Raw genomic sequence first — 26,328 nt, forward strand, 5'->3', positions numbered from 1 at the left:
CGGAGGATCTGTTTAATAGCCACAAAAGTTCAGTAGAGCCTCCATGTTCCATGGTGGTCTATCTCTGAATACTGGGCACTGGGGACAAAAGGGGGAGGGCCTTTGCCTTCCTGCCCTTCTTGTGGGCCTCCCATTAGGGCATCTGGCTGGCTGCTGACGGAGACAGGATGCTGGGCCATGTGCAGACCATGGGCTCCTTTTTATGTTGCAAGATTGTGGAAGTTGCCAAGACTTGACTTCACACAAACATTGGACACATGATAACCCTTAGAATTGCAGGACGTGGGACTGTTCCTGCACAGCGTCCAAGTTTTGGAGGGACAAGGTTTTCACGAGGCGCTACAAGGCTACGTTTGCAATGGCTTCCCCCTCCCCAACTCTGTCCCTGGTCTTACATTTGGGGGTGAGGGAGGGGTTAACACCCCCAGTCTATGGGCAAAGCTTTGGTCAGCTTCCAGACACAGCACTCTTCTAGCATTAGAAATGGTTGCATGGTTTGGGGTTTGCATTCTTGCTTTACTGCAACTCTTCTTTTTTTTTATAACCTTTAAAAATATTTTCTAAAACTTGTCGGACAGATATGCCTTCTAGTCAACCCATCGATATCCCCAACGCCAAGAAAAGAAACAAGAAGAAAAAACGCTGTAGAGCTACAGACAGCTTTTCGGGCAGATTTGAAGGTGAGGGTGTGGTAGACTGTCCAAGTCACTAGTCCACAATGTTTACTATTTGAGAGTGGGGAGGAAGTGTCACTTTTTTGCCCCTCCCCCTTGCAGCAGAATACTTCAACTTAAACTCAGGTAGAATCACGGTTTTGTGAGGACAGCGTCTGGAACAAAACGGTGGTGTTAAAGGGCACCCGTATAGAAATGTTTACATATGAACTGCAAAAGCGTTTTACAAACGAACAAAAAGGATACAATCTCTAAACAAACAAAAGAACAATACCCTCACAAAAAAGAAAGAAATGGCAAACAGCACAGTGACAAAATCCATGCAAGGGCCAGAAAAGAAAACAGGTAATTTTCAAAGGCTGACCAAAAGAAAACAAAGAAGGTTTTACCCATTTAGCTGAGAGGAGGCTGTATGGATCACTCTTCATCTGGGTTTCAGCACCATTAGCTCTATTGTGTGCATACAAACATTATCTGGAAAGCCCTTTATTTTTTATGATGGTGTGTGTGTATATATAATTTAATGACATTTCTATACCACCCAATAGCCAAAGCTATCCAGCCGGTACACAACAATTTAAAAACCATAACATACAACATGATGAAACATAATAGAAAAGCTTTAAAAGTTTAAAACAGTATGAAACAAAAGTAAAAACTAGAGTAAGAGCCAGCAGCAGCCCTTCAGCCAGGCCACATGTTCTCTTTCAATTCATGAGGGCTAGAAACTTTAAAATGATAAAAGAAAGGAAGCAGCTCTGAAATTGAGGGGAACTTGGGCCTTTGTGCACTGCCAACCCCTCTGCTTTTTTGGCTTTCTGCAGGGCTTCCCCAAAGATCAGTTGTGAGTGCTGGGGGCGGTGACTGAAAACCTACTTACCGAAGCCTCAATTTCTTTGTGTTTTTCCGCCCCTCACCCTACCTTCAGATGTTTACCAGCTCCAAGAAGAGGTCCTTGGAGAAGGAGCACACGCGAAGGTGCAGGCCTGTGTTAACCTCATTACCAGTAAGGAGTATGCAGTGAAGGTAAGAGTTCTAAGGATGGGGGCATCTTTGTGGAATGGGGAGTTTTGTCTGGGAACTTGTGCTTTCTAGATATGGGTTATGCAGCTGAAGCACCGCGAGAGCGCTGGATGACATCCCGGTCCTTGCTCGGCATTAATGGTTCTGCTCTTTTCTTTTTTCTAAACTGTAATCTATTTAACCGTGGTTGAGAAAGAGGCTGAGGTGTTGCAAAGTGTTCTGTTAGGCAAGGTGCAGCGGAGTTGCAGCCTTGCAACAAGTTCAGCCTTGATTGAACAGCTCTGTTTTTGAGAGACGGGGCTGCACTGGCTTGCAAAGGCCTGCAGAAGTTTGCTTTTTGCCTTGATCTTGGTTGGCTCAGCTCCTGCACATGTCAGCCTTAGTCCAGCTTTGTAAACAAGCCTGCTTTACTAGTCTGCCTGCATCTGTGTTGTGTTCACAGGCCTGTAAGAGAGTGGGGAAGTTTGAGGTGTGTGTGTGTGGGGGTACCTGGTTGGCTAGAGGAGTTTTTTTTTTGGCTGAGGAGAGCAAAGCCTCTACAGAGTTCTTTGATCACCAGTGTTTAGAGTTTTAGGATGCAGGAAATCGGGTGGCTTTGAGCTTTTGGTATATCTCGTTCCTTCCTACCCCGCCTTGCAGGGTTGCTGAGAGGATGCCAGTGAAATCAGAATTGTGAAATATGCTTAGTGCTGTACTGGAGCTGTTTGAACTACTCAAGTAGCTATCTTGCTGTGCCACAGATTTCCTTCTGCAGACCTTGGTTGAGTTGCTTAACCTTTTGGTACAACAGAAGCGATTGGTGCAAACAACCATAAACCCTTGCTCCTTTTTAAAAGATTGTCAGTGCGTATCTCCCAGCAGCTGAGGTGTGGTGTGATATTTTAGGGATTCCCTCAGGGCAAGCTTCAGTCTGGGTGCCTTGTCATTTTATTTAAAAGCAAATCTAAAGATGACGCAGCTGTTTGACACTAAAACTAGCACTTGAGTTATTGGGATGAATCCAGTGTTGGCCTAGCAAAAATCCCATTAGTTTCACTGGATCTACTGTAATTAGGGCTAATATTGGATACAACCAGTGATGTGAAGGTGGGATTTTTCTGGAACTGTTGAATGGATGCCGTTTGCAAATACAATATTAGACAAGCATGGCAGTTTCAAAGTCGTAATTAATGTTTTTCAGGTGATTATCTTTAGCAAGTATGTGAGAGAATACACAGAATATTTGCCACAGAAAAACATGTATGTCTCGGTGTGAAATAGAACCAGTAGGTAATGAAGGCAAAAATGAAGGTGCCCACAGAACCTCAGTGGAACAGAGTTGCACTCTGCTGAAATAAAGGAGTGGTTGTCAGCATAGTGTGCACCATTCTTTGGGTCGCTAAAATGAATTAGTGGAGCCCTCCATGCTGACTGAAGGATGCTGGGAGTTGTAATCCCAAAATATCTGGAGGGCTCCAGGTTGAGGAAGGTTGAATTGGCATGTCAGGAGTTTTCAGTACTTTTGTTCCTTTCTTACACGAAACAATAAGGGAAGAATATGCTACTGACTTCAAATTTTTGCAAGCATTCTAATAAAAATTTCTACATAATATAACATTTAAATCACATTATGTGTGCTTTAATTTCTCCCCTCAAATATTTCAAGTCATATACTTGTAGTGTATAGAAATTAACACAGGGTACTTTTTTAGCTTTGAGGTTTATTTTACTAGTATTTAGTAAACATGACTAAATTGGATCATGATCTAGTGATTTTCCCGATGCAGAATGAAAATTTTCCAGTGCAATTAGCCTAATTCACGTAGGAAAATTTTGCAATTCAGAGTTTTCCAGAAAGCCCACATCACTGGATACAACCCATTAAGATTGATCTTGAAGGAAGGGGCTGTTTCCCATAGTTGTGAGCTTGACTGACCCCCCTGATTTTGGAGCAGTGAAGTGGGGTGGCGGGGCGGGGGGGAGAAAGAGAGAAAGGCAGTAGCAATGCCTGAATATTCAGTATTTGCATGGCCCTGGGGAACTTAACGCTTTGTGTTGGTTCATTTGGTTTTGCGTCTGATACTTTTAACTCCAACCCAGCCAACCAGAACAGGGTTGAACATGCTTGCAGGTACATTTTAGCCCCTCTGCCCACACCTAGGCCTAATTTAGACATGTAGCCAAATGAGTTGGTGGAATGGACTGTACTCTTTCAATCTTTTGTGTGCGGCACATGGTGGAAATAGCTTTCGAATGCTCAACCGTACTTAAAAGAAAATATCCCTACAAGTAGAAAGCTACCCTGATGTGCTAGCTTTCTACTTGCAGGGAGTTTGAAATTGTTTTTACAAAAAAACTAGAGTGGAGAGTATTAACAGCAACCTCCATCTCTGCTTGAAGTGGTACAATCAACCTGACCATATCAGGATTCTGCATAGATCAGGCTGAAGCATTTGTGGCTTAAGCATGGTGGTACTTCTGGGCATGTACAATATGCTGTTACTTCAGCATTGAGCAACTTTAGCTGGTGCCCACACACTTAGGATTTAAGGAGAGCGGGTTCCTTCCAGGGCAGGTTTATTATTTATTTTAATTATATTTATGAAGCCTGATCAAGTGTTTGGCAGTTTAGAATTGAATGTGTATCTGTGCTAGACAGAAGTGCTTTACACATTGACTGATTAGTTTCTTCAGTAATGTGCCAGCATTATTAACTGTGCTATTACTGAATAATAATACAAATCTGTCCTTTTCCAGAGTTCTTTAAAATAAATACTTCCATCCTTTAAAATAAATGCGACATGATCAAGCTCTGGGCTATGAGAAATACTATTAAAATTAGACCACAGAGTCTTTAAAACACCATATATATCTATATCTATATCTATATCTATATATCTATATAAACAAACATTTTAAAAAGTTGGCAGGAATAGTCTTGCTTAAAAAGTTGGCTATTGGTCTAACAAACTGATTATGGCAGCAGCATTGGTGAACGGCAGCGCAGTGCTATTGGAGGGCTATAAAAATGAAATAAACAAATAAATAAATACATCTCTCGGTGTTCGTGATGCCCCAAGGCATTTACAGTGCAATTCAGTGCATATTTATTTAAAAGTAAGTCCCATGTTGTTCAGTGTGTTTAGGATTGCCGCCTATGTATGCTTCCAGGCAACGCTTTAATTGCACCATGGTGCTGCCTTATTTGCGGAGTCTTACTGGGGGCAGCAGGGGACCAGACATTGTTTTCATCCACTTTTAGCCCTCTCAGGTTTTCCCGCTGCGTCTTCCACCTTTTTTTCTTCCTAGGGGAAAAAATTCCATTAAGGAAGGAAAGACAGAATAGCTGCACGATGCCTTCTGAGTGTTAGTGTGCCGTCTGCAGGCATCCTTAATCTGATGCAGCAAAATACAGACCACTATATTTATTTATTTTCCCTGTGCTTTTCGCCTGCAAAAACTAACATAGCTATCCTGCTGGAACTTTCCGTGTTTATGTTTAAAATCCCCCTTAAGTGCTTGGTTTCCCCACGGCCCCTCTTGCCTGACCTTCTCTGCCTCTTTCGAACCCCACAGCCCCTCTCCACTTTTTTTTTGGGTACCCCCTCCCTGATGGTACCTACTGGTGTGTCCAGACAGTGACGCAAATTGAGCGTTGGCTGGCATTTGAGCAGAACAGGAAGATCTTGGCAAGCACTCCTCGTCTGTGCAGGGTGGGGTGGGGCACGGGGGGGAGAGAAGCAGATGCTTGTAAAACTGGCGGGGGGGGAGCGGGGAGGTGGTGAGGTTATGACCTCCTTGGGCAAGGGGAGGGGACCAGCTGTCGTGCGGAGCGTTGGCGTCTTTGAGGGCCTTTTTTTTATTACTGGCAGAAGGAAAGGAACAACGGCCCTTTCATTTGGCTTGGGCTATAAAATGGCAACTTCAGAAAAAAAGAAGCAGAAGTTTAGGGCTCCATAAATCCAGTTTTCCATCCCCAATCCCTTCAATTTCATGGCTTGGAGTTTGCAACAGCAATTTCAAAATGTTCAGGGATGCCCAGCCTGCAAAAACAACCCCGGTTGCATTAAGGGCATATAATTTTTGTTCGGTGTATTGTTGCATCGTAAGATGTCAGCTTAGTTCTTGCTCTGAGATTCTGGACGTGTATGTGAAAAGTGACATATTTGGGGGGAGGGAGCAGAAGGAAAAGTCCTTGGAGGATCCTAAACTCGGTTTGTAAAATGCTTAAAGAACAGCTATAGAGAGAGCAGCTGTACTCTCCTTTTGGTTCTAATGGAGCTGAAATAAGTTTTTTAGGGGAGAGGGTTGAGCTTTGCCTGGAGGAGTTCCTCTGCTCCCAAAATTCATATCAATTGCTGCTTCATGGTGTGATCCAGCTTCTCTGATTCAGAGGGCTGAACTGTTCTGATCCTTGAGAGAGCCTAGGAAAGTGTGTGTGGGGGGGTTTGAGAAGGCAGGAGGTCAAAGGTGGGAGGGCAGTGTTGGGTGAGAGCCGAAGTAAGGATTCTGGAGAGAATTGGCAGCGGTGAGAAAAGTCCATGCACGTAGAAGACTACCCTGTCAGGGTCATATGCTCCCCGACATGATACTCTTCCAGTTGCGGGGAATGAATTTTATATTTTAGTCTAGAGGAACGCTCAGTCATATGAGCAGATTGGTGGTGTGTGTTTCTTAATATAAATGCCAGCCAAGTGTTTGATGTGTGTGACCTTACATGTGAGAATGGTCTGTTGAACAAGACAAAAAGAAGAGACACAGGTGGTATTCTAGCTTGTGAAGATGGCTGGTCTTCACAGATTTGTTTGTGTGTATGAGACTCCGGCTTGGATTAACCTTGCCTTTAATCTATTTTCCCTCGTGAATGTTACCTCTGGTGCATATTCGATTTTATGTATAGCATGTATTATAGTGCATTAATTGATCTCCCCTGCAAATATTATTTCAAATCCATTAGATCCGCTTCAAATTGGTGCTCTCCAGATGTGCTTGACTACAACACTCCGCATCCACCAGCCAACCATGGGGAGGGGAGAAATTCATTCTGTTTGCGTTTTAATTGTTAAATCATTGTGTGAACCACAACAATGTCATCCTTTGAAATGTGCACTTCTCCGAATTTTGCAGTGGGGTTCGCCGATCAAAAGATGTGTATAATAGGGAGAATAACATTACAAATTTATTATGTGAGGAAAATTACTTGCAAAAAAATGTATATTAGGCAAAAATGCATACAGATATGCTTACGAGGTTTCATGTGACCTTGAAAAAAATATTCTTGACATTTGAGACGAACCAAACTGGAGATCATCAATTTTGCTTTCTTATTTTTCCAGATATGTCTATCCCTAGTGGAACCCATCTAGAGGACAGCAGGTTGTGGAAGGCTGTGTTAGATGAAGATGTACTTATTATTATTATTATTCTCCTCAATGTGCATATTGCCCAACTCAGGGGCTGTTCGCACGTAATGGCAGCATTTGGTGACAAATTGTGGGTTAATTAACTCACAATTTGCAGGAATGTGGGCCACTCTCAGTTTGCAGCAACAACCTACGGACACCCCGTTCGTAGGTCGTTACAGTGATGTCCGAACCGGGACACTTTGGGTTATTTGTGGGTTAAATAACCCAAAGTTAACCTAAGAACAAATCATGGGTTAGCATTGGGTAGTTATGTGTGAACTAGGTGGTATTCATGCTAAAGATCATAAACCTTTGATTGTGCATTACTTGTCCACTTGAAGTACCTGACCCAACTCAAGATTGACTTAATCTCCCCCCCCCACTTTCCCCCCCCTTTCATTTAAAGATAATTGAGAAGCGTCTCGGACACATCCGAAGTCGGGTCTTCCGAGAAGTCGAAATGCTGTACCAATGCCAAGGACATAGGTACCAGTGGGGATAGAGGGGGGAAAGACTAGTTCTTTAGATGTGGGCAAAAATTTATGTGTGGAGCATCATCCCCCCCCCCCCCAAATCTGTTTTGGAGTGCTATAGCTCAGTCACAGCTTTGACCACCTCAAAACTAGGCCCTAAGCCATGGAGGAGTTTTAAAATCTCTGCTTACGAACCCCAACGCATCATGTGGTTAACTTGCAGGTTTCACTGTTGGGGGGGTGGGGGGGTGGGCTGGTGGCTTCAAAAGTGGATTGGATAAATTGACGGTCCAGGAGAGGCCTGTTATCTGGCGGCTGTTAGAGTAATGCTGTGGTGTTGAACCTCAGGCCTGCGGGCCAAATCTGGTCTGCGTTTGGTTCCTGTCCAGCTCTCTGGACCACGTCCCTTTCCTGGGTTTGGTGATTTCCTGGCTTTTGCCAGTGGAGGCTGGTGGCTCCGATGTCAGCGGGGCAATGAATCTGCTTCAGGTTTTAGTCGGAACCAGTCAGAACTGTAAAGGAGCTAGATAGCGCCTTTTGAGTTCTGACTGAAACGAGTGGATGCATTGCCCCACTGACATGGGCGCCACCAGCCTCCACTGGGTTTTGCAGTTTCCCCCCCACTCTAAAAACTTGAACTGCCTCTCCTAAGGCTTTATTCCTGGCCGTCGGAGCTTTAAGCTCAAGTATGCTGGGATTTTTGGGATTTGGCTCTGCCCCGTTTTGTCTTTAGCCTCCCGCCTTCCGCTGGAAAGTGGCTCCCCAGAGCTTCTCCGTAATTGAATTTGGGCCTCAGGCCAAAAGGGGTTCAGGGGCTGAATGCCAGGTGCTGTGGAGTGAAAATGGGGGCGGCAAGAGAGCCTGTTGGCCTTCACATCCTGGTTGTCGGCCTCCCAGAGGTAGATCCTTGGCTTCTGAGAGGAAACAGCATGCTGGACAGCTTGTCTGACCCTGCAGGGTTGTTAGGTTCATATGTGTGGAGAGCTTGATCGGGTCTAATTTCTTTTCCTCTCCTTTCTCTGTCCCCTGCATTCCCGGTCTTCTCTTTACGGTAGGAACATCCTGGAGCTAATAGAGTTCTTTGAAGAGGAGGCCCGGTTCTACCTCGTGTTTGAGAAGATGAGAGGAGGCAAGTAGATCAGGAATCTTTGGTGTGCGGGGACAGGGGACCCCTGGCCCTCCAGATGCTGGCTGTGAATGATGGGGCTTGTAGTCTAACACATCTGGAAGGCATCAGGTTAGGGAAGGCAATGGCCACGCTGTCTGGGAATTATGGCAGTTGTAGTCCATCATGGCTGTTGCCTTCTAGGTTGGAGAATGCTGTTCTAGAACCTCCTCTTCCCTAACAGGACACATCCCGCTCTCTCTTCCAGGCTCCATCTTAGCACATATCCATCGTCGGCGCCATTTCAATGAGCTGGAGGCCAGCATGGTGGTGCATGACATTGCCAGTGCCCTTAATTTCTTGCACAACAAAGGTGGGTAAAACTGTTGTTGGTGGTGGGGGGTTCCACCCCCTTGGGAAGCACTGGGGCCTTTGTTGGTGGTGGGGGGTTCCACCCCCTTGGGAAGCACTGGGGCCTTTGTTGACTCTTGGAGAGTTATTTCCACCTTTTACAGTGGAGGAAACCTGCACAAATGCCAGGAAACTGGTGGTTGGGGGAAGGGGGTGTGGCCATCTGGAGAAACCCGGGGGCAAGATGTGGCCCTCAGCCCTGAGGTTCTGCACCCCTGGCCTACAGGTAGGGGTGAGAGCCAGTCTGGTGGTGGTGGTGGTTAGAATTCATAGTCAGAAAATCAAGGAGTCAATGGCTTTTTTCCATTTCCATAACACTACAGCTTAGGGCCTGAAGTTGGGGGAGGGGTGGCACCTGGTAAAAAGCATAGGGCAGTAGGTTCACGACAGGCAAACTGGAAGTCCTTTGCAGAATGCAGAACTGAACTTGCGGAATTCTGTGCCACTAGATGTGAGGGCCATTGATAGATTTTTAAAGTGAACGCCAGGGGTATCCTAACGAAGTGTACCCCTGCACCAGTAGCTTTCTAAAAGCAGTTGCCAAGTTGGTAACAAAACATAAGGGGACTGGGGGTCCTCTCTGCCCCTGATTATTTAAGCACTGGGCTGTTGGCTGTGTGGGCTTTCCACAAACATCTGGCTGACCACTGTTGGAAACAGCGTGCTGGGTTAGATGGAACTTTGGCTTTAATCCAGCAGGCATAAGTTGTCAGTTTACATACTCAACGGGTTTGCTATTTTTAACAGTCCCTATTCCAGCCTTCCCCAACCTGGTACCCTCTGGATATGCTGGGGATTATGGCAGTTGCAGTCCAACAGCTCCAGGTAGCGCCAGGTTGGGGAAGGCTGTTCTGTTCCAGGCTAGTTCCTGCTTTCATTTCCTTGCTGTAAAAAAAGTTTTCTGAGATGTCTGCAAAGAGTGTTGACTCAGACCTTTTAAAGATGATTATAAATGATAATTTGCTATATTCTTGTTTCTGTTTTCCAGGAATAGCACATAGAGATTTAAAGCCAGAAAATATTCTCTGTGAGAGTTCCAATCAGGTAAGCATTGGCTTAAGAGCCTACTGGTTGCTAGGGTGCTCCCTGTATCTTGGAGGATACACGCTGTGGGATATACAGTCCGTGAAACTCGTTGCTGCAGGATGTGGCAATTAATGTGCTAATTCTGGGGTGGGTGACTTCCAGCGGTCCAGTATTGGTCAGATCTTGTGTAACGAGGAAAGCTGGTCTACTGGTGGCATACTAAATCCTCACTCTTTGGTAGATGGATGGGAGACATTTTCTTTTTGTCTGTGTCTACCATGCCAGGTTTCCCCGGTGAAAATCTGTGATTTCGATTTGGGAAGTGGGATCAAGCTAAATGGTGACTGTTCTCCGATCTCCACCCCTGAGTTGCTCACTCCGGTAAGCCCTCTAAGGGGAAACTCACTTGATAAGAGAGAGATACAATTTGTAAAACGGTGTGTTGAAAGCAGAGTTGAACCGTGGCTTAACCAATGAAATGGATGGGGTTTTTGGCTTTAAAAGGGGAGCAGAAATCCCACCCCCCGGGTTCCAATCCAGTTCTCTGGGGTTCTCCTTTTGCCCCCTTTGCCTTCCTCCTCTGCCCACCACTGAAATGTATCTCCCAACAGCTTCCCCAAAATGGAATCTGAAAGAGTTTCTGCAGTCCTGTTTTCAAGGGAAACATGCAATGCAGAATCAGTTTCTGGAATTTGCTGCTGCAAGGTGGTGGCAACCAGGCTTTAAAACGGGAGTCAACCAACTCTGAGGGAGGATTGGTGCATTAGTTATGATGGCTAAATTAAACCTCCATGAGTGGAGACAGTCTACCTCTAAGTACTAGGGTACATCTTGGGAGATTCCTGGAGGCATCCAACTGGCCACCATTGGAAGCAGGAAGCTGGGCGAGATGGACTTCTGGTTTGATCCACCTATCCTTTGTGTATGTTTTTGATGTGATGCTTCTGTAGGTGGAAAGAAGCATGGGAGAATCTGTACGGCTTGCGTGCATGTTCCCATCAGGCTGTAATTGCCCAAAATCAGCCTTCCAGGCTTCTGTAAAGAATTGAAATCGCCACTCTCAACCCAGCCTGTATCATGAAGTCTACTAAATGTTCCCTGAACAGATAGTGTTTTGCCCTGCTCATTAAATAGGCTTGTATATAACTGTTCACTTAGTCGCCCGTGGAGAGTGGAATTGCATTTTAGGAGACTAAGAAAGTAAATGTTTATACAGTGGAAGACAGTGGTCCTTTTTGGACTGGCATTGGTTTTGTGTGGATAGGTGGGCAAGTAATCTAGATTTCCAAGGTTGTATGTTAGCTGGGGGTATGCTAATAGCTAGGTTTCAAAGGAACTCCATGGTTCCTTTGAAATCAGGCTTAATCTAGCTGCGGTGACGTATAACCTGTAATCTGCTTAACTGTCTGTGTGTCTCAGTGGTCTGTGTGGTCCAGACTAGATAAAGTGATGAACATAATGATCATGAGCTCAAATTTCACTTCTTCTCCAATTACTGGCTGCCACATCCAAGATAAGTCCCAGCCTTGGTTTCCCTTCTGTGAAATGGGCTGAGAAAAGTAACGTAGAAGTTACATCGATACAGATTAGACCAAGTATACCCTGAGAGAAACTGTCTTTTGGGGTGCCCTCTGTCCTTCTGAGTTCCTGCTTTTTATTTCACCAGGCATTTAAATTTTTGTTTGTATTTCTTTTTGGCTGGTTTAAATAGTTCTTATGCTTCTTAACTTGACTGTATTTGTTAGTTTTAATACTGTTTTATTGTGTTGAATATTTGCTTTTTGCGCATACTGCCCTAAAACCCTCCTTTTTGGATGAAGACATGGTCTATAAAGTTTTGGGACAAATAAATAGGATCTTCTCATGAGGTAAAATTGAAGTTAATATTTTATGTGCTTCTGAAGTTAAGGCTTCAGTTTTTGTGGAAATTCTTCCCTCAGGAACCCTGCTAGAATGTTGGGAATGATGTTTACGTTTCACAGCACCAGGTTTTATTCTGGGTTTTCAGATGCTGTGTAATGAAATACCTCGCATCTCCCTGCTTCCTGGTCCTCATACCCAATGTTGGAGTCTAGAATTGCGACCTAAACGTGTGTACCAAATTTCATTCAAATAATTCAATGTTTGACCGCGATAGTGCGTTACAGAAGTAAATGCCAAACTGGCATATTTTTCAACTGGGACAAAATTGTAAATTTTGCAAGCTTTTCAGAACTTGCAGAACTTGCAAAAAATTGCATTTTAAAAATATAAAAAAAATACTAAACTTGCAAGTGGGAATGAGGGAGAAATTCGCTCAGTTTGCATTTAACTGGCCAAATTTCACACTTTTGAACCACTACGTGAACCAAAACTTGGTTATTCTTCAAAACTCTCACTTCTCTGAATTTTGCAATGGATTCTCCAATCAGAAAATGCATACAAAAATGCATTTATTAGGGCATGGCTGGGCAAACTCAAACCCGTGGGCACAATCCCCTGGCCTCACTCCCTTTCCCCCAAACATTATTCATTTGCCATTTTCCTGGATTTTGTTCAATTTTTTCTCCCCCATTCTAAAACTGCCTCTCCTAAGGTGTAGTTACTGGCCGGAAGAGCTTTAAGCGAAAATACACTGGTATTTTTTATTTAGCTCCACCCCTTTTGCCATTGGTCCCACCCATCACTGGAATGTGGCCCCGAAGAGTTTCTCTGAAATGGAATTTGGCCCTTGTGCTGAAATTAGGGGGAAATCCCCACCCTTTTATAGGGGAAAGCACATTAAAAATACAATATATGTACAATAGGCAAAAATGCATACAAAAATGCATGTATCAGAAATGTGCACAAAAATGCTTATGAATGTTCAATTAAAAAAAATTCCCAAAGGTTGAGGAAAACCTGAACTTATGATTGGAAAAATGGGAAACTGCAGAAAATTGAAATTGACTGATTCATCCATCCCTGCTAGTAAAGCAATCACCAAGAAAAATGCTGTGGTGGACAATAGAATCATAGAGTTGGAAGGCTCCTCAGAGGTCATCCAGCTCAGCCTTCCTCAACCTAGTGTCCTCCAGAAGGTTTGGATGTCAACAGCATGGCCAGTGGTAAGAAATGCTAGGAATGGTCATCCAAAACATCTGACGGGTACCAGGTTGGGGAAGGCTGATCTCCTTTGGCCCCTTACCGAGGCAGGAAATTCACTGTTGTGGGGTTGTTGTTTTTGCTTTTGCCTTCCCCCTTTGAAAGAGTGTGTGTGTTGTTGGGGTGGGGGATGCTGGAAACGTAGAATGGTGCCCTGACTTTGCGTACCAAATACCAAGTCTTGGCATTGGATCAACTTGCATCCTTGCTTTGCACGGTGACGCGCCCGACTTTGCTCTGCCGGTTCATGTGCCCCGAGACTTGGTGGAATCGTGGAAGCTGGCGTTGCGTTTGGATTACATAATGCTCTTACATTCCGCCCCCCCCTTTCCAAATGCGCCAGGCTGGCTGGTTTGGACTGTGCCATTCCTCTCCCCAAGCTGCGGGAGGTGCCGTCCATTCTTTCTCGCATGCACGCGCTCTCTCTGAGCCGGTGCGGGGGAAGTTAAAAAAAAGTTTGCCCTTAGCAACAGCTCGGCTGATTGGCTGGTGGACCGAGGGTTGGGGGGCTCCCTTCCATCTGTCTCTCACCCCCCCACACACCCTTTACGTGGGAGGTGAGCAGGTTTGCAGAAGTGGGTCAGACAAACCTTTTAATGTGGGGTGCTGGGAGGAAGGAGGCGACAGCCATAGCTTGTGTTGCGTTGTGCAGCCAGACTGGCTGTCTTCTGGGATGGGTTTGGTTGCACGCCGGGCACCTTTGTGTTGTGTTGCACTCTGACTCATCTGGAGGACACCCGGTTGGGGAAGTCTGGTTTAAGGGAGCAGGTGACTTAGTGTGAATTCCAGCTCGCATTTTCTCTGCGCCACTGGAAGGGCTCTGCTTCCTGCTCTCCCCTCTCCCCCCAGTCATGTATGAGAGGTATGGAAATGACCACAAATGGTCTTTTAAACGAAAAAAAATCACTTCTGCTTTTCTCTCTTTTACCCGTCTCTGATCTCGTTCCGGCTGTTGCTCTGAATGTGTCCCCTCCCACCTGGGCATGCTCAGACATGCGTGAAAATTGCCCTGTATATCTGTGCTGAGTTTGAACTTTTGTGTAATTCCTGCCCCCCCCCTCCCCCCGGTAACGTTCCCAGCAAGAGCAATTGGATGTGTAGCTGTCCAGCCTACATGATCCAATTTGTGGTGTGTTTGGGGATTACTTGCAGAGAGCACCTTTAAACACCCAGATTCCCCCCCCCCCGATGTGTACTACTCACTCAGAATAGAGCAAATACCCCCTCCCAGTTTGTGTAGGCAGGGGTGCCCCACCTGTGCATAACTTATTAAATGAGTAAACTTCAAGCTATAGCTTGGGCTTCCCCAATCAGCTGCTCTCGAGATGGCTTACGGCTGACAGGCAGGGATTATGGGAGTTGTAGTGATAGAATCATAGAAGAGTAGGGTTGGAAGGGTCCTACAAGGCCATCGAGTCCAACCCCCTGCTCAGTGCAGGAATCCAAGTCAGAGCCTCCCTGACAGATGGCTGTCCAGCCTCGTCTTGAAGGCCTCCAGCGTGGGAGAGCCCACCGCCTCCCCAGGTCATGGGTTCCACTGTTGTATTGCTCTAACAGTCTGGAAGTGTTCCCTGATGTTCAGCCGGAATCTGGCTTCCTGTCCAAAACACCTGGAGAGACCAGCTTGGGGAAGGCTGCTACAGCCTCTGAATTCCAGACGTGGAAAGGGCAGATGGTGCTCAGCAGGTGAAAAGAGGCCCTCAAAGTGGGCTTTCCTGGCCTTTGGAGGTGCTGACATGGGGCCAATAGTGGCTGATTGCCCACTTTGCATGCCAAAGGTTGCAGGTTCAAACCCTGCCATGTCCACTTGAAAAGGAGTCTAGTTTTTATTTGACTCTTAAGATGGTTTGCTAACCCTTAGTCCGAAGGAAGAGGGGTGCAGGGAAGCACACAGACCCCCAGATGACTTCCTCCCCTTCCAATGCATTGATGAATTTGGGAATCTAACATGCCTGGAGGCAGCTTGGTTCAAGAGCGGCTGGCCCCATTGCCTGCTGGCTGGGCAAGTTCTCCGCTCTGTTCCCCGGCCCTGCCCTTTCTTGAGGTTTTGTCTGGGTCCGATGTGATTATTACGATGACGGTTTCTTGAAAGGGAGGGGCAGCATCGGGCAGCTGATGCAACCTCAGTGCAAACAAGCAACTTGTGACTCTTTGCACCTGGCCGGTTCAATCCAGCGTCGCTTGGGGACAAGAGGAGGTGGCAGAGGCTGAACCTGGTGCTGCGTGCGCACGCGCGCATGTGTGTGGCGAGGTGGGGGGGATTTCCTGCTCCCCAGGCAGCTGCTTTTATCCTTGTAAACTTTCACCTCTTGGAGGGGAGGACAGTTTATGACTTCTATGTTGAGAAGGGAGGGGAGTACAACTAAATTCACTGTCGGGAACTCTGACCTGCGATGCGTAAAGCGGTGACAAAGGTGAGGGTTCCGTTGAGCACGTGAAGAGTGCCCTTTCCTTCACGGCTGAGGAATTGCAGCCACCCCCTGCCTTCTTGCCCCCTGCATATGTAGGATTAGGGATCTGCCTTTCCTTGAGCAGAAATATTCAGATTTTAAGATATATATTCGTAGCACACACAACCCTGCCCCTGGATGAATGTATGCCTGGAACTCCTTCCCAGAACACCTATATGGTGTGAACTCTTTAGCTGCTCACTTAGTGGGGTGAGGAGCAATTAATGCATTGCTGCATTCGCAAGCATATCCTAACTGCCTCTGTTTCTCCCCGCGCCCTGCTCCTTCCCTCTGTCTCCCTTGCCCTTCAATCAAAATGTAGATTTGGAAGCTCCTTGTGGGCAGGGAACTGTCTGAAGCATTATTTTTGTTGTTGTTAGACATCTGAAGCCTTTTTGAGAAAGGTGTCTAAAAGTTGTTGTTCATGATGTATATTGATGGTGCTATATAAACATAGGTTTTCCGTGTCTGCTCTGCTTGGGGAGGGGATAATGGAGCATCTGTCTTTGATGGCTGCACCCCCATTCTTCTCCCCTTTCCCTCGCACCAACCAGATGGACTCCATCAGCGCGGCTCTTTTCTCCCTTCCATGCAAGAATTGCCCTGGTGGATCCGACCAAAGGTCCGTCAGTCCAGCACACTGTTGCCAACTGGACTGGCTCAATGCCAGAAGTACAGTGCACAAACAGTGCCTCACCCCGCTGGTTTGTTTCTAGCAGGGGTGAAGAGCTAGGGCACCTGGGAGCCCAATTCATTCCTCCTGAGGTCCCAATCCTGCCTTCCAGGGTTCCCCAAATGGCCCAGCCCCCTTTCCCCCAAAAGCTGACTGTTTCAGTTTTCCCCCATTCTGAAAGGCTGAACTGCCTCTCCCAAGCCTTCTTTATTTCCAGGAGCTTTAAGCTACAGTGTGCTGGCAGTTTTTGTATTTGGGGCTCCACTCCCTGGCCCCCCTTCCATTGGAATGTGCCCCCCAACAGCTTCTTGGGTAAGGAATTTGGCCTTTGGCCTGAAAGAGGCTGCGAACAAATGTCAATAGGGGGGACACCACATATGAGGAGACGGGGAAAAATATCTCGCCATTTGTGTAAAGTATGTGTGCCTCCAAAACAGCAAGCTGTTAGTCCTCATGAGGAGGAAAAATCTACACCTGATGTTTCCTGATTTATGCCCTTCTGTCTTAAAGCTGTCTGTTTAAATGCACACACATGCTTTTATCTGACTGATGCTGTCAGAGTTCTGGTTCGCACATAACGCTGTCAGAGTTCTGGTTTACCCTTTACAACAGCCTTTCCCCCACCTGGTACCCTCTGGATATTTCAAACTCTGAATTCCATCAGGCCCAGCCATCAGGGCCAGCGGTCAGGAAAGCTGGAGGTTGTACTCCAGAACTTCTGGAGGGCACCAGATTGGGGAAGGGTGGTTTACAGTCTGCCTGGTCGTTCCCACATGGTGGCTCCTACCAGCTAAATAAGCCAGGAAGCCTCCAGCTGGTGTGTTTAGCATTTCATCCGAACCGGGATCTGGAGCAATCAGGTAGTGCACCCCCGCACACCGCTTCTTACCGACAAGCCCGCACTCAAAACAGTTCTCACTTATCAGTTAAGTGGGAACTGGCTCTGTGGACTGAAGGTCATTTAAGTGCAAACTTCAGACAGTTTTGCAGGAAGACTTTAAAAACGAAAGCGTGCATTTGCATCTAACACCCACCTGTTCTTTCTTTGGTTCCCCACTTCCTCCTCTCCCCGCCCCCCCCCCCCGCAGTGCGGTTCTGCAGAATACATGGCCCCGGAGGTCGTGGAGGCGTTTAACGAAGAAGCATCCATCTATGACAAGCGCTGTGATTTGTGGAGCTTGGGGGTCATTCTGTACATCATGCTGAGTGGCTACCCCCCTTTTGTGGGGCACTGTGGGACCGACTGCGGCTGGGACCGCGGTGAAGCGTGCCCCGCCTGCCAGGTGAGTAAACCCGGCTGGGACTTGCCACTTGCCAGCAATGTAAAACTTTCCCCCATTCCTCTGTGGGTGTCATTTGCCTCCCCCGCCCCCAAGACTTCTAAAAGTCAGAAGCATTCAAAACATTTGCAGATTGGGGGTTCTGCTTTGCCTCTTCTCTTCCCCACTCCAACCAGTCACTCTGGTGAGTTGGAAAGCTGCTGCTCACCTACCTCACAGGGCTGCTGTGAGGCTTGTTGAGAAAGTTGTGCAAAAGGCTTTAAAACGGGAGGGGACGGACATCAGGCTGGCAGGATCTGCTTTGCTGCTGTTTTTTTCTGAGAGCCCTGAGATCCGCCAACCAGCGCCTAGTGGAAAAGACACACACTTAGAATTAGAGAATTCTGAGCCTAGGAAGCTGTTCTGAGCAGCAGAACGGAACCGGGCTCACAGTCCACACACACACACACACACACACACACACACATATATATATATGAATGAATGAATGGCAGGAATGGAGTGTGTGTATATACACACACACACACACACACACACATATATGAATGAATGAATAGCAGGAATGGAGTGTGTATGTGTGTGTGTGTGTATATATACACACACACACTCACTCACTCACTCCATTCCTGCTATTCATTCCCAGCTTTCTTCATTTCAGCACTATAATTTAGGGCAGCCAAGGGGAGAGTGTGCAGAGAGGCACGCTGTTGTTGCTGTTAGACAGCTTAGCGCCAGAAATCCTTGCTGATCTGTTGCAAGTCACCCAGGGATCTACCAGTAGATCCTTCTTCCTGCTCCTAGAAGTACTTTCTTTCTAATATGAGGCTTGGTCTGTATAGAGAGACTAGCGAACGGTCCCAGCCTCGCATGGGTTGGAACAGCCCTTGGTTTGATACAGCAAAGCCTTTGAGCAAATGTATGCAGCTGTCAGAGCTGGACAGGTTGTGCCCGCCCTCTCTGGGTGAAACCATGCCCAGTGGCCACCACAAGCCCTGCTAGGGTGCAGCCCTATAGCCCCCTGAGGGAGGGAGCATCCAGTCCCGGGCCAGCATCAAGGGTACCTTCCAAGGGCCCACAGCTAAGCAGGGGCCCACTGACAACTCCCCCTGGAGTTGTTGCAAGCTTCAAACACACAGGCACATATACGTTAATTAAAATTAATGCATTTAAAAAAAAATAACCCCAGCTTGCACATCCCTCGGGTCCTGCTAGTATGCATGTGAAGTTTCATGGTTGTGACACTATGGTGTAGGGAGTTAGTTTGGCATGGTATCCTTCCCCGCTTGCTTGCCATCTGAAGTGGTACAGTCCATTCGATGGCTGGAGGACTCTTACCACTTCATTTTGCTGCAAGTATTAGACTAGGCCTTACATAGATACTTTGCAGGTACTTAAATAATTTTGCATAACATTCTACACAAGCCCTTAATATGAGGGCTTTTCTCTCGCCTCAAGGCACCCTTTCTACATCTGCTTGTCTGCCAAGGCTTCAACCCCTGTGCTTTGCAGAGGCTTTTGGGTAGGATGGAACATTCTAGAATGTGTGCTTGGTTCACCGCTAGGCCTGCCCCTTGCCTGGCATGAACTGAAAGAGCACCTTTTTGGTGTTTGTGGAAGGTAAACATATAGGGTTCTCTGCCATTGAGGTAGGCTAGCTAGCAGTAATCCCCATTTTACAGAATGTAGTAGGAAAGACGGCAAAAGGAGAAGAGGGAGGCAGAGGATGAGATGGCTGGATAGCATCACCGATGCAATGAATATGAACTTGAGCACGCTCCGGGAGAGAGCGGAGGGCAGGAAGGCCTGGCGTGCTATGGTCCACGGGGTCATGAAGAGTCGGACACGACTTAGTACTGAACAGCAACAACAACAAGTAGGAAAGACTGAGGTGTTGAGAAGAATGGCTCCTGTAAGGCTCCTCGGACAGGCTTAGCAGCTCTTGAACTGGTCTTCTGCATGTGTTCTTGATTGGGGTGGGTGGGCATGGAATTGGTTTGGACTGGCCGCCTACTGTAACGGCCCCCTCTTCTTCGTCTTCCAGAATATGTTGTTCGAAAGCATCCAGGAGGGGAAGTACGAATTCCCCGACAAGGACTGGGCTCGCATCTCTTTTGGAGCTAAAGACCTCATTTCGAAGCTCCTCGTCAGGGATGCCAAGAAGCGCCTGAGCGCCGCCGAAGTCCTGAAGCACCCATGGGTGCAAGGGGTGAGTGCTCTTGACGAGCGGGGAGCGAAAGGCAGGGTGGTGTTTAGTTCTGGGTTTTTCTCTCCCTGAGTCCCCATTTGATATGTGGGTTTGCTTTCTTTTCCACGGAGGTGCAGCCCTCCGGCTGAAAGAGGATTAATGCCCCTGCTTTAACATGCCTTTGGGGATTAATTGGACCACCAGAACCTCTCTGCAGTTTCCTCCCAAAATGAAATGAGATCTCTGCCCATGTGCAGAGCGTTTCCTCCTGACTACTGAGAAAGTGCCTATTTATCTATGATTGTTGTGGATGCTGAATGGAGTGTGATTTTGAACTGGGTTTAGCCCCAGCACTTCTTTTGAAAGAGAGAGAGGGAAAAAATTGCGATTTTGGGGGAACTTGTAATTTTGGCTGTGTGTCTGTCTGTAAGAGATTTTACATGGAACATGCTTTGTGGGTCCCCTAACCAGAGGACACTGAAGACAAGTTGATAGTGGAGGCACTGAATGGTGAACCTGAGACCAGAAATCTTATTACTATTGTGGCCAAAGAACCACCAGAAGGACCTCCTTGTAAGCTGGTGCTCCCCCATCTTCTTAGAGCTGTTTGCAACCGCTTGATGACTCCAGGGGACTGTCTAGGACAGCACTCTGTAAGGGGTGGCGCTCTTGTTGCTCCTGCTAAAAGGAGACAATATGGGCCTTGCAAAGCAGGTGGACTAGCAGAAGATGGGAAGATTCCAGGCACAGGTGAGGGATCCCACAGGTTGCGGGGCCAGGAGCAAGCGAGCATGTCAGTGGGTGCTTGGCTGGTGTGTGTGGGATATTCCTGGAGGAGAGGGAAGATGTGAACCTGAGATGTTGGGTGGATGTTTCTGCCTCGCATCCTGTAGAACAGTCTTCTGCAACCTGTTCCCTCCAGATGTGTTGGACTACAACTCCCATAATTCCCAGCCAGCATTGGCCACTATAGAAACACAGCTGAAGGAGTTCAGGTTTAATGGATTTTTACTCTGCTCTTCAAATAAAACGATTTCACACAAGGAAGCCCCATTTTTAAAAGCAGAGCGGATGAATATAGAAAGACTGCTGCTGGGTGAATTTCTTTTCTTTGGTGCTGTGCAGACTGTAACAACCATTCTGTGCTTTGGGTGGGGGGCCTTGGGAGACGCTCCTGACTTGGCATCGGTCTAACTTGCATTTCCTTTTTCCCAGTGTGCTCCAGATAACACTCTCCCAACTCCAATCATCCTACAAAGGTGAGTGGAACTCCTTGCATCTGTCCTTAATTTGAGCCTCTGTGCACAGTGAATAGAGAAAGATGAGGACTGTCTTTCAGCCGTAATGGCAACTGGAGAGGCTTTTTGGTCGCATATTACAGCGATTGTAAGGGAACTGCATTGGCTGCCCATATGTGGTTTAAGGCACCATGAGACTTAAGAGAGTGCCAGATCCCCCACTAGCCAGCTTGGGTGCTGTGCTCATCAGAAGATACCCTTCTGGTAGTGCCCAAAGTTTTAGAGGTTCGGTCCATCAGGGCTTCGAATAGGGCCTTTAAGCTGCAATCTTAGGCATGTTTAGACAGAAAAAAGGCCTACCACTCCCAGCATGCCCCATGCTGGCTGGGGCATGCTGGGAGTCGTAGGCCTTTTTTCCATCTAAACATGCATAGGATTGCACCCTTAGTATCTTAGCGGCCAATTTCTGGAACCTCCCTACTGCTACAAATCAGGCAGGCACCAACTCTTCTAGGGTTCTAGGGTTGGAACATCTTTTTCCAACAGACATGCCCAGGAAGGTAATCTTGTCCTTTGCTTGGTTTTGTACATCACTTAGAAATTTCTTTAAAGTAAGCAATTCATAAATATTATTGCATAAAGAGAACCTCCATGGTTAGAGGCTGTCTGCCTCTGAATAACAGCTTCAGAGAAATCTGTTATTCATGTTGAATAACATTCACGTTGGGAATGATGTTTTCCCAACGTTACTCACTTTCAGAAAACAATGTGAGAAAACTCTTTTGTTAATGTTACCAAGGCAATACACAAAACATAATAAAATTCCTAATATGATGTACAATAAAAACGATAAAACAACATCAACTACAGCAATCTTTCCCAACATGGTGTGGAAGAATTTAAGAAGAGCCCCTGCATAAGCAACTTAGACCCAGGGCATTTCTACACCAGCCTAAAATCCTGCATTTAAAATGGGGCTTTCTGCTTCTCTTTTAAATGTAGGATCACCGCTGACTCCCTTTACACGTGCTTCCTTCCCCCCTCCTTTTCCCCGTATCCTAGTCTTTCATTATCTTTCATTGATCTCACTCCTCTGCTTGCCGCTTTTACTCTTTTCACAGAGGAAACTGAAGCAGAACACAACAGGGTAATTTGATAGCTCAGGATCTGCAATCTATTTAAAAATGGAACAAAGGGCCTTTAGTGCAGGAGACACCTTGAATGATCACGGCCTCATGTAAAGAGCCCACAAACTTCCATGAAGGAGCAATCTCAATCGCAGGATAAAAGCTCCATGTGAAGGAGCCCCCAGTTTTAAGCACCCTTGTCAGCCCAGCCCTGAGAGGTCTTTGGTCTGATTCAACCTTGCTGTTCTTCTATTCTTCTTGGGGTTTTCCTTCTAACTATGTTTGGGATTGTGTCGCATGGTTTTCCTTAATTCTGGTGTCAGCCCTACAGAAGAAGGTAGCCCCACAAAAGAACGGGGTCAAAATGACCCTGTTGATGCCAGCTGCAGAATTGGTTTTCTGCCTAAGTGCAGTGTGGGTGGGTCTGTGTGTCATAATAGGCCAACTTTTCTTTCTGTCGCTGCCCTGGTAGGAACAGCAGTGCCAAAGAGCTGACGTCGTTTGCCGCTGAAGCCATCGCCGTGAACCGGCAGCTGATGCAAGACGAAGAGGAGGCGGCTGAGGAGACCCACCCCATCATCATCAAAGCTACCTCATGCTCCATGCGGCTCTCTCCCCCTTCAGAGTCCAAACTGGCCAAACGACGGCAGAAGGCCAGCATGGCAAAAGCGGACGGCAACCAGCACCGGGTGACCCCCTTGGTCCTGGTGGGGGATCACATGTGACTCCCTCTCCGTGTACACCCATCTTTCTTCCATTCGCCCCCCCACCCCTTGTTTTGGACAAAATAAAACGCTGTTTGGGTAGTTAGAAAAACGAGATCAGATCCTTCTCAAGTTGGCTGGTTTCCAAGGATTATTTTTCCTGATCTTGTTTAACACTGGCTTTTCTTTCCCACCACTCATCTCCCTCCCCGATTCAAAAACAGGTATTTTAACCTTCTTGTATCTCCTATGAGAGCTCCCACCTCTGCACGGGTGCATTTGGACACGTGTGTAATATATAATGTTTGCTTTTTGAAAAAAAAATTACATTTGATCTTTCGTCAGCTCCCCCAAATATACCAAGTTGTCCCCCTACACCCCGGTCTCTCCACTGAAGGACAGCTTAAATAGCTGGTTACTGTTTTTCTCTTTCTGTCAGCTCCTCTTCATACTGTGAAAAGTGGGGAGTGAAAACCCCCTTAAAAGTCCTCAACTTTTAAAGGTAGCATTCTAATGTTTGGATATATTCTGTTGTTTTTTATGGTGGTTTTGCTCCTGGGTTCTCTTCCTCTTTTTCTTTTTTTTAAGGAACTATTTTATACATGCAGATTCTGAAACTGAAAAGAACTGTGTTGTGTGGTTCCAGGCTGGATGGGGATGAGTTGCACCCGTTCCTTGTCCCAGAAGGAACAGAATATCCATTGGGGTGGATATGGGGTTTAGGTCCACTGATCTCAAATTCCCATCTTCCCCTGTGCTGAGTCTTCTCTAACACTGTATGGATTCTGTGAGTGATGGGGGGGGGGGGCGTATTTTGTGTATCTGTGGGTCAAAATGGAATCCACCACCACCCCCAAATTTCAGGGCACTTATTTTTGTTGGAAGTTAATCTCTTGGAGCTGTACTTCAGTTTCTTATCAAGGACCCATCCAAATCTTTTCCAGACTAAAGCTGGATATAGAGGGTTCTTTTTATTTTATTTTTTTTTAAGAACAAAAGATGCACATAAGTGATTTAGGGTCTGCCATTATCCAGTCAATTTCCCCCTAGTTTTTGTGGAGGTGAGGGAGATGAAGGAGGGGTGTAGGATGATATGGTCAAGAGAAAGGTATTGTTTCCTCCTGTTAGAGGAAACTCCTGCAAAAGCAGACAAGTGTAGTCTTTTCTTAAAAAAAAAAAAAAAAGGAAAGTCACCACAAGGTAAACAAACTTATGTTCTCTGCGGTGGTTTACAAAAACTGGCAAAGGGACTTCTGCAACCCTGTGAAACTCTTGCGTTGAGTTTGCAGATTTAGAATGTGGGAGGAGAGCTTATGGCACCTTACTAGTCTTTTGGTGAGTCTTCCCTGTTGCGGGGGGGGGGAATAAAGCTCCTCCTAGAACTATGTTTTGAAAATGAACTTGGTGGATCCCCTAACAAATTTTTTTTGGCCTTTACACTTGGGACCTTCTTAAATGTAACCAGCGTGGCTCTGTCTGCCCCAGAAACACTTGTAATGGTTGGTTCCTGTAGGGAGCTGAGTAATGTTGGGAATTTCAAGTGTACTCTCCTGCAGTCTTTGCAGAACTACAGTTCCCAGAGTTGGGGCATTTTTCTGTGTGTGTGTATGTGTGTGAGTGAGACGAGCTAGTTTGAAGTTTGCTAAATGTGCTGAAAGTTTGTGAAATCTTGTGGAAGTGACTCTTATAGATGAAGAGATCAGAAATCTGGTTGGTTGGGGGTTTTTGGAGGTTGGGAAAAAATGAGAAGCAATTGGTATATTGGATGCATTTGGCATTCTTGGGGTGACAAACACATGGATTCCTTGCCAATCCAGGAATGGTCTGATCTAATTTCTTTTGAAAACCAACTTTAGAATTTGGAAAAGTGTAAAGAAAAACAAACCCCCAGGTTTGATCCAGAAGTAGGCGTACTTAGAGTAGGCCCATTGAAATCAATGGGACAAGTTAGTCATGACTCATTTAAGACTCATTGATTTCGATGGATCTGATCTAAGCATGAGTAATTCTGGATCCAATCCTTCCCCCGCTCCCCCAAAGCCCTGGGTCTCGAACCATAAAACAGAAGCATTTAGTATAATTAAGGGTGCAATCCTATGCATATTTAGACAGGAAAAAAAGCTCTCCAACTCCCATCATTCCCCAGCTAGCATGATACCTGGTCATGGTTGGCTGGGGAATGCTGGGAGTTGTAAACGTGCATAGCATTGCGCCCTACATTGACTTTCTAATGCCTCCCCCACCAAAGCTTATCAGGTGATAGGGAAGGTGGACTCTAAAATAGTATTTGGCTAAGAGTTGTGTTGTTTGAAGATTACCTTGGCTTGCTTCTCCCATTTAAGGCCAGGTCTTGCCAGGATTACCGGGGGGGGGGGGGCATTGCTGATGTCTGCTCCCGGGGTTCCCCTAATCCCCCCCCCAATGCTCTAATAAGTGCTGGGCAGCTAGGTCTGGGAACTGCTATGATAATTTCCCACAAAGCCCTGGGAGCATTGTGGGAAATTAAAATGGCAGCTTTTTGCCTCCTTATGCTAATTGGAGCAGGGTTGCTGCTGTCCGGTTCTGTCGCCAAGGCTCACCCACATGGGGGGGGGCAGCCAGAGGGCTCCGTGCCCCTCAAGCCCCTGGGTTTGGGCTCTTCTGGGTGTTCTGTGAATAAACTTCCGAGTCCGTGCCAGCGTCCATTCTGCTGTGGCGGCTGAGGGGCATAGCTTTGCACCGTTATGTCGGGGCAGATGGTGAATCTGGGAGAGTGTTTCTTCAGCCTGGCATGTGTTGTGCAGTAAACGGTGTAAATTTAACTCGATAATGGTGAGAGCCGACGGCCTCCCAATCTACAAGTGGCATGGATGTTGGCCTAATTGTAGGGGCCTTGGAGCTGTTTAAAAAATATCGCGGAAGCACAATTATGGGTTCCATGTCCGCATAGGAACTGGTGCACATGCCGATTTAGTTTGTGTGTTTTGCAGCATGGCTGCACACCCAGAGGGGCTGCCTCCGGCTATGTCGCAGAGGGGCAAAGTTGTATGCTGGGACTCTCTGCCGCTGCTCTTCTTCTGCTGCCCCCAGAGGGCTGCAGGTACCCAGATCCTACTCCCGCCACATTCCTTGCACAGGGAGAAAATGGCTGTTGCACACGAACCATTATTGCATCATGGAATTTAATGACATATGGCTGCTGGCAGCTTTTCTGGGCTTCGTGCAGTGCCTGGAGGTGGTGGCAGCAATGATGATGTGTGGGGGATGCCAGCTACCACCAGGGTGGGGCAGCAGAGATGCAGATCAGGGGACACCAGCCCAGCCTTCCCCAACCCAGGGCTCCAGATGGGTTGGACTACAGTTCCTATCACTCCCAGCATAGGGATAATGGGAGTTGTAGTCCAACATGTCTGGAGGGTACCGGGAAAAGGTGTGGTAGGTGGTGAAGTGTTGGCTTCCAAGCATATTTAGCT

The 26,328-nt window shown here is 46.8% G+C and overlaps 1 protein-coding gene across 3 annotated transcripts in view; it reads left to right on the forward strand.

The window, feature by feature from the left end:
* MKNK2 (MAPK interacting serine/threonine kinase 2) overlaps positions 1–24,065 on the forward strand; it is a 34,767-nt gene extending 10,702 nt beyond the window's left edge. Inside the window, exons 4-14 of one of the 3 annotated variants that reach the window (XM_084826027.1) lie at positions 579–680; positions 1,603–1,700; positions 7,488–7,567; positions 8,610–8,683; positions 8,928–9,032; positions 10,059–10,114; positions 10,382–10,477; positions 17,431–17,625; positions 19,664–19,828; positions 21,023–21,066; positions 22,645–24,065. In XM_084826027.1, the coding sequence (XP_084682153.1) occupies positions 579–680; positions 1,603–1,700; positions 7,488–7,567; positions 8,610–8,683; positions 8,928–9,032; positions 10,059–10,114; positions 10,382–10,477; positions 17,431–17,625; positions 19,664–19,828; positions 21,023–21,066; positions 22,645–22,897 (1,268 nt within the window). In that variant the 3' untranslated portion in view covers positions 22,898–24,065. Of the gene's footprint in view, positions 1–578; positions 681–1,602; positions 1,701–6,826; positions 7,081–7,487; positions 7,568–8,609; positions 8,684–8,927; positions 9,033–10,058; positions 10,115–10,381; positions 10,478–17,430; positions 17,626–19,663; positions 19,829–21,022; positions 21,067–22,644 lie in introns of those variants that run through there. The other 2 variants (XM_084826028.1, XM_084826029.1) reach the window with 2 other exon arrangements.
* The last annotated feature ends 2,263 nt before the right edge of the window (positions 24,066–26,328 follow it).

Source organism: Heloderma suspectum, chromosome Z (genome assembly GCF_057233095.1).
Source record: "Heloderma suspectum isolate Gila_16-S chromosome Z, 16-S_ref, whole genome shotgun sequence".
NCBI classification, from domain to species: Eukaryota; Metazoa; Chordata; class Lepidosauria; order Squamata; family Helodermatidae; genus Heloderma; species Heloderma suspectum.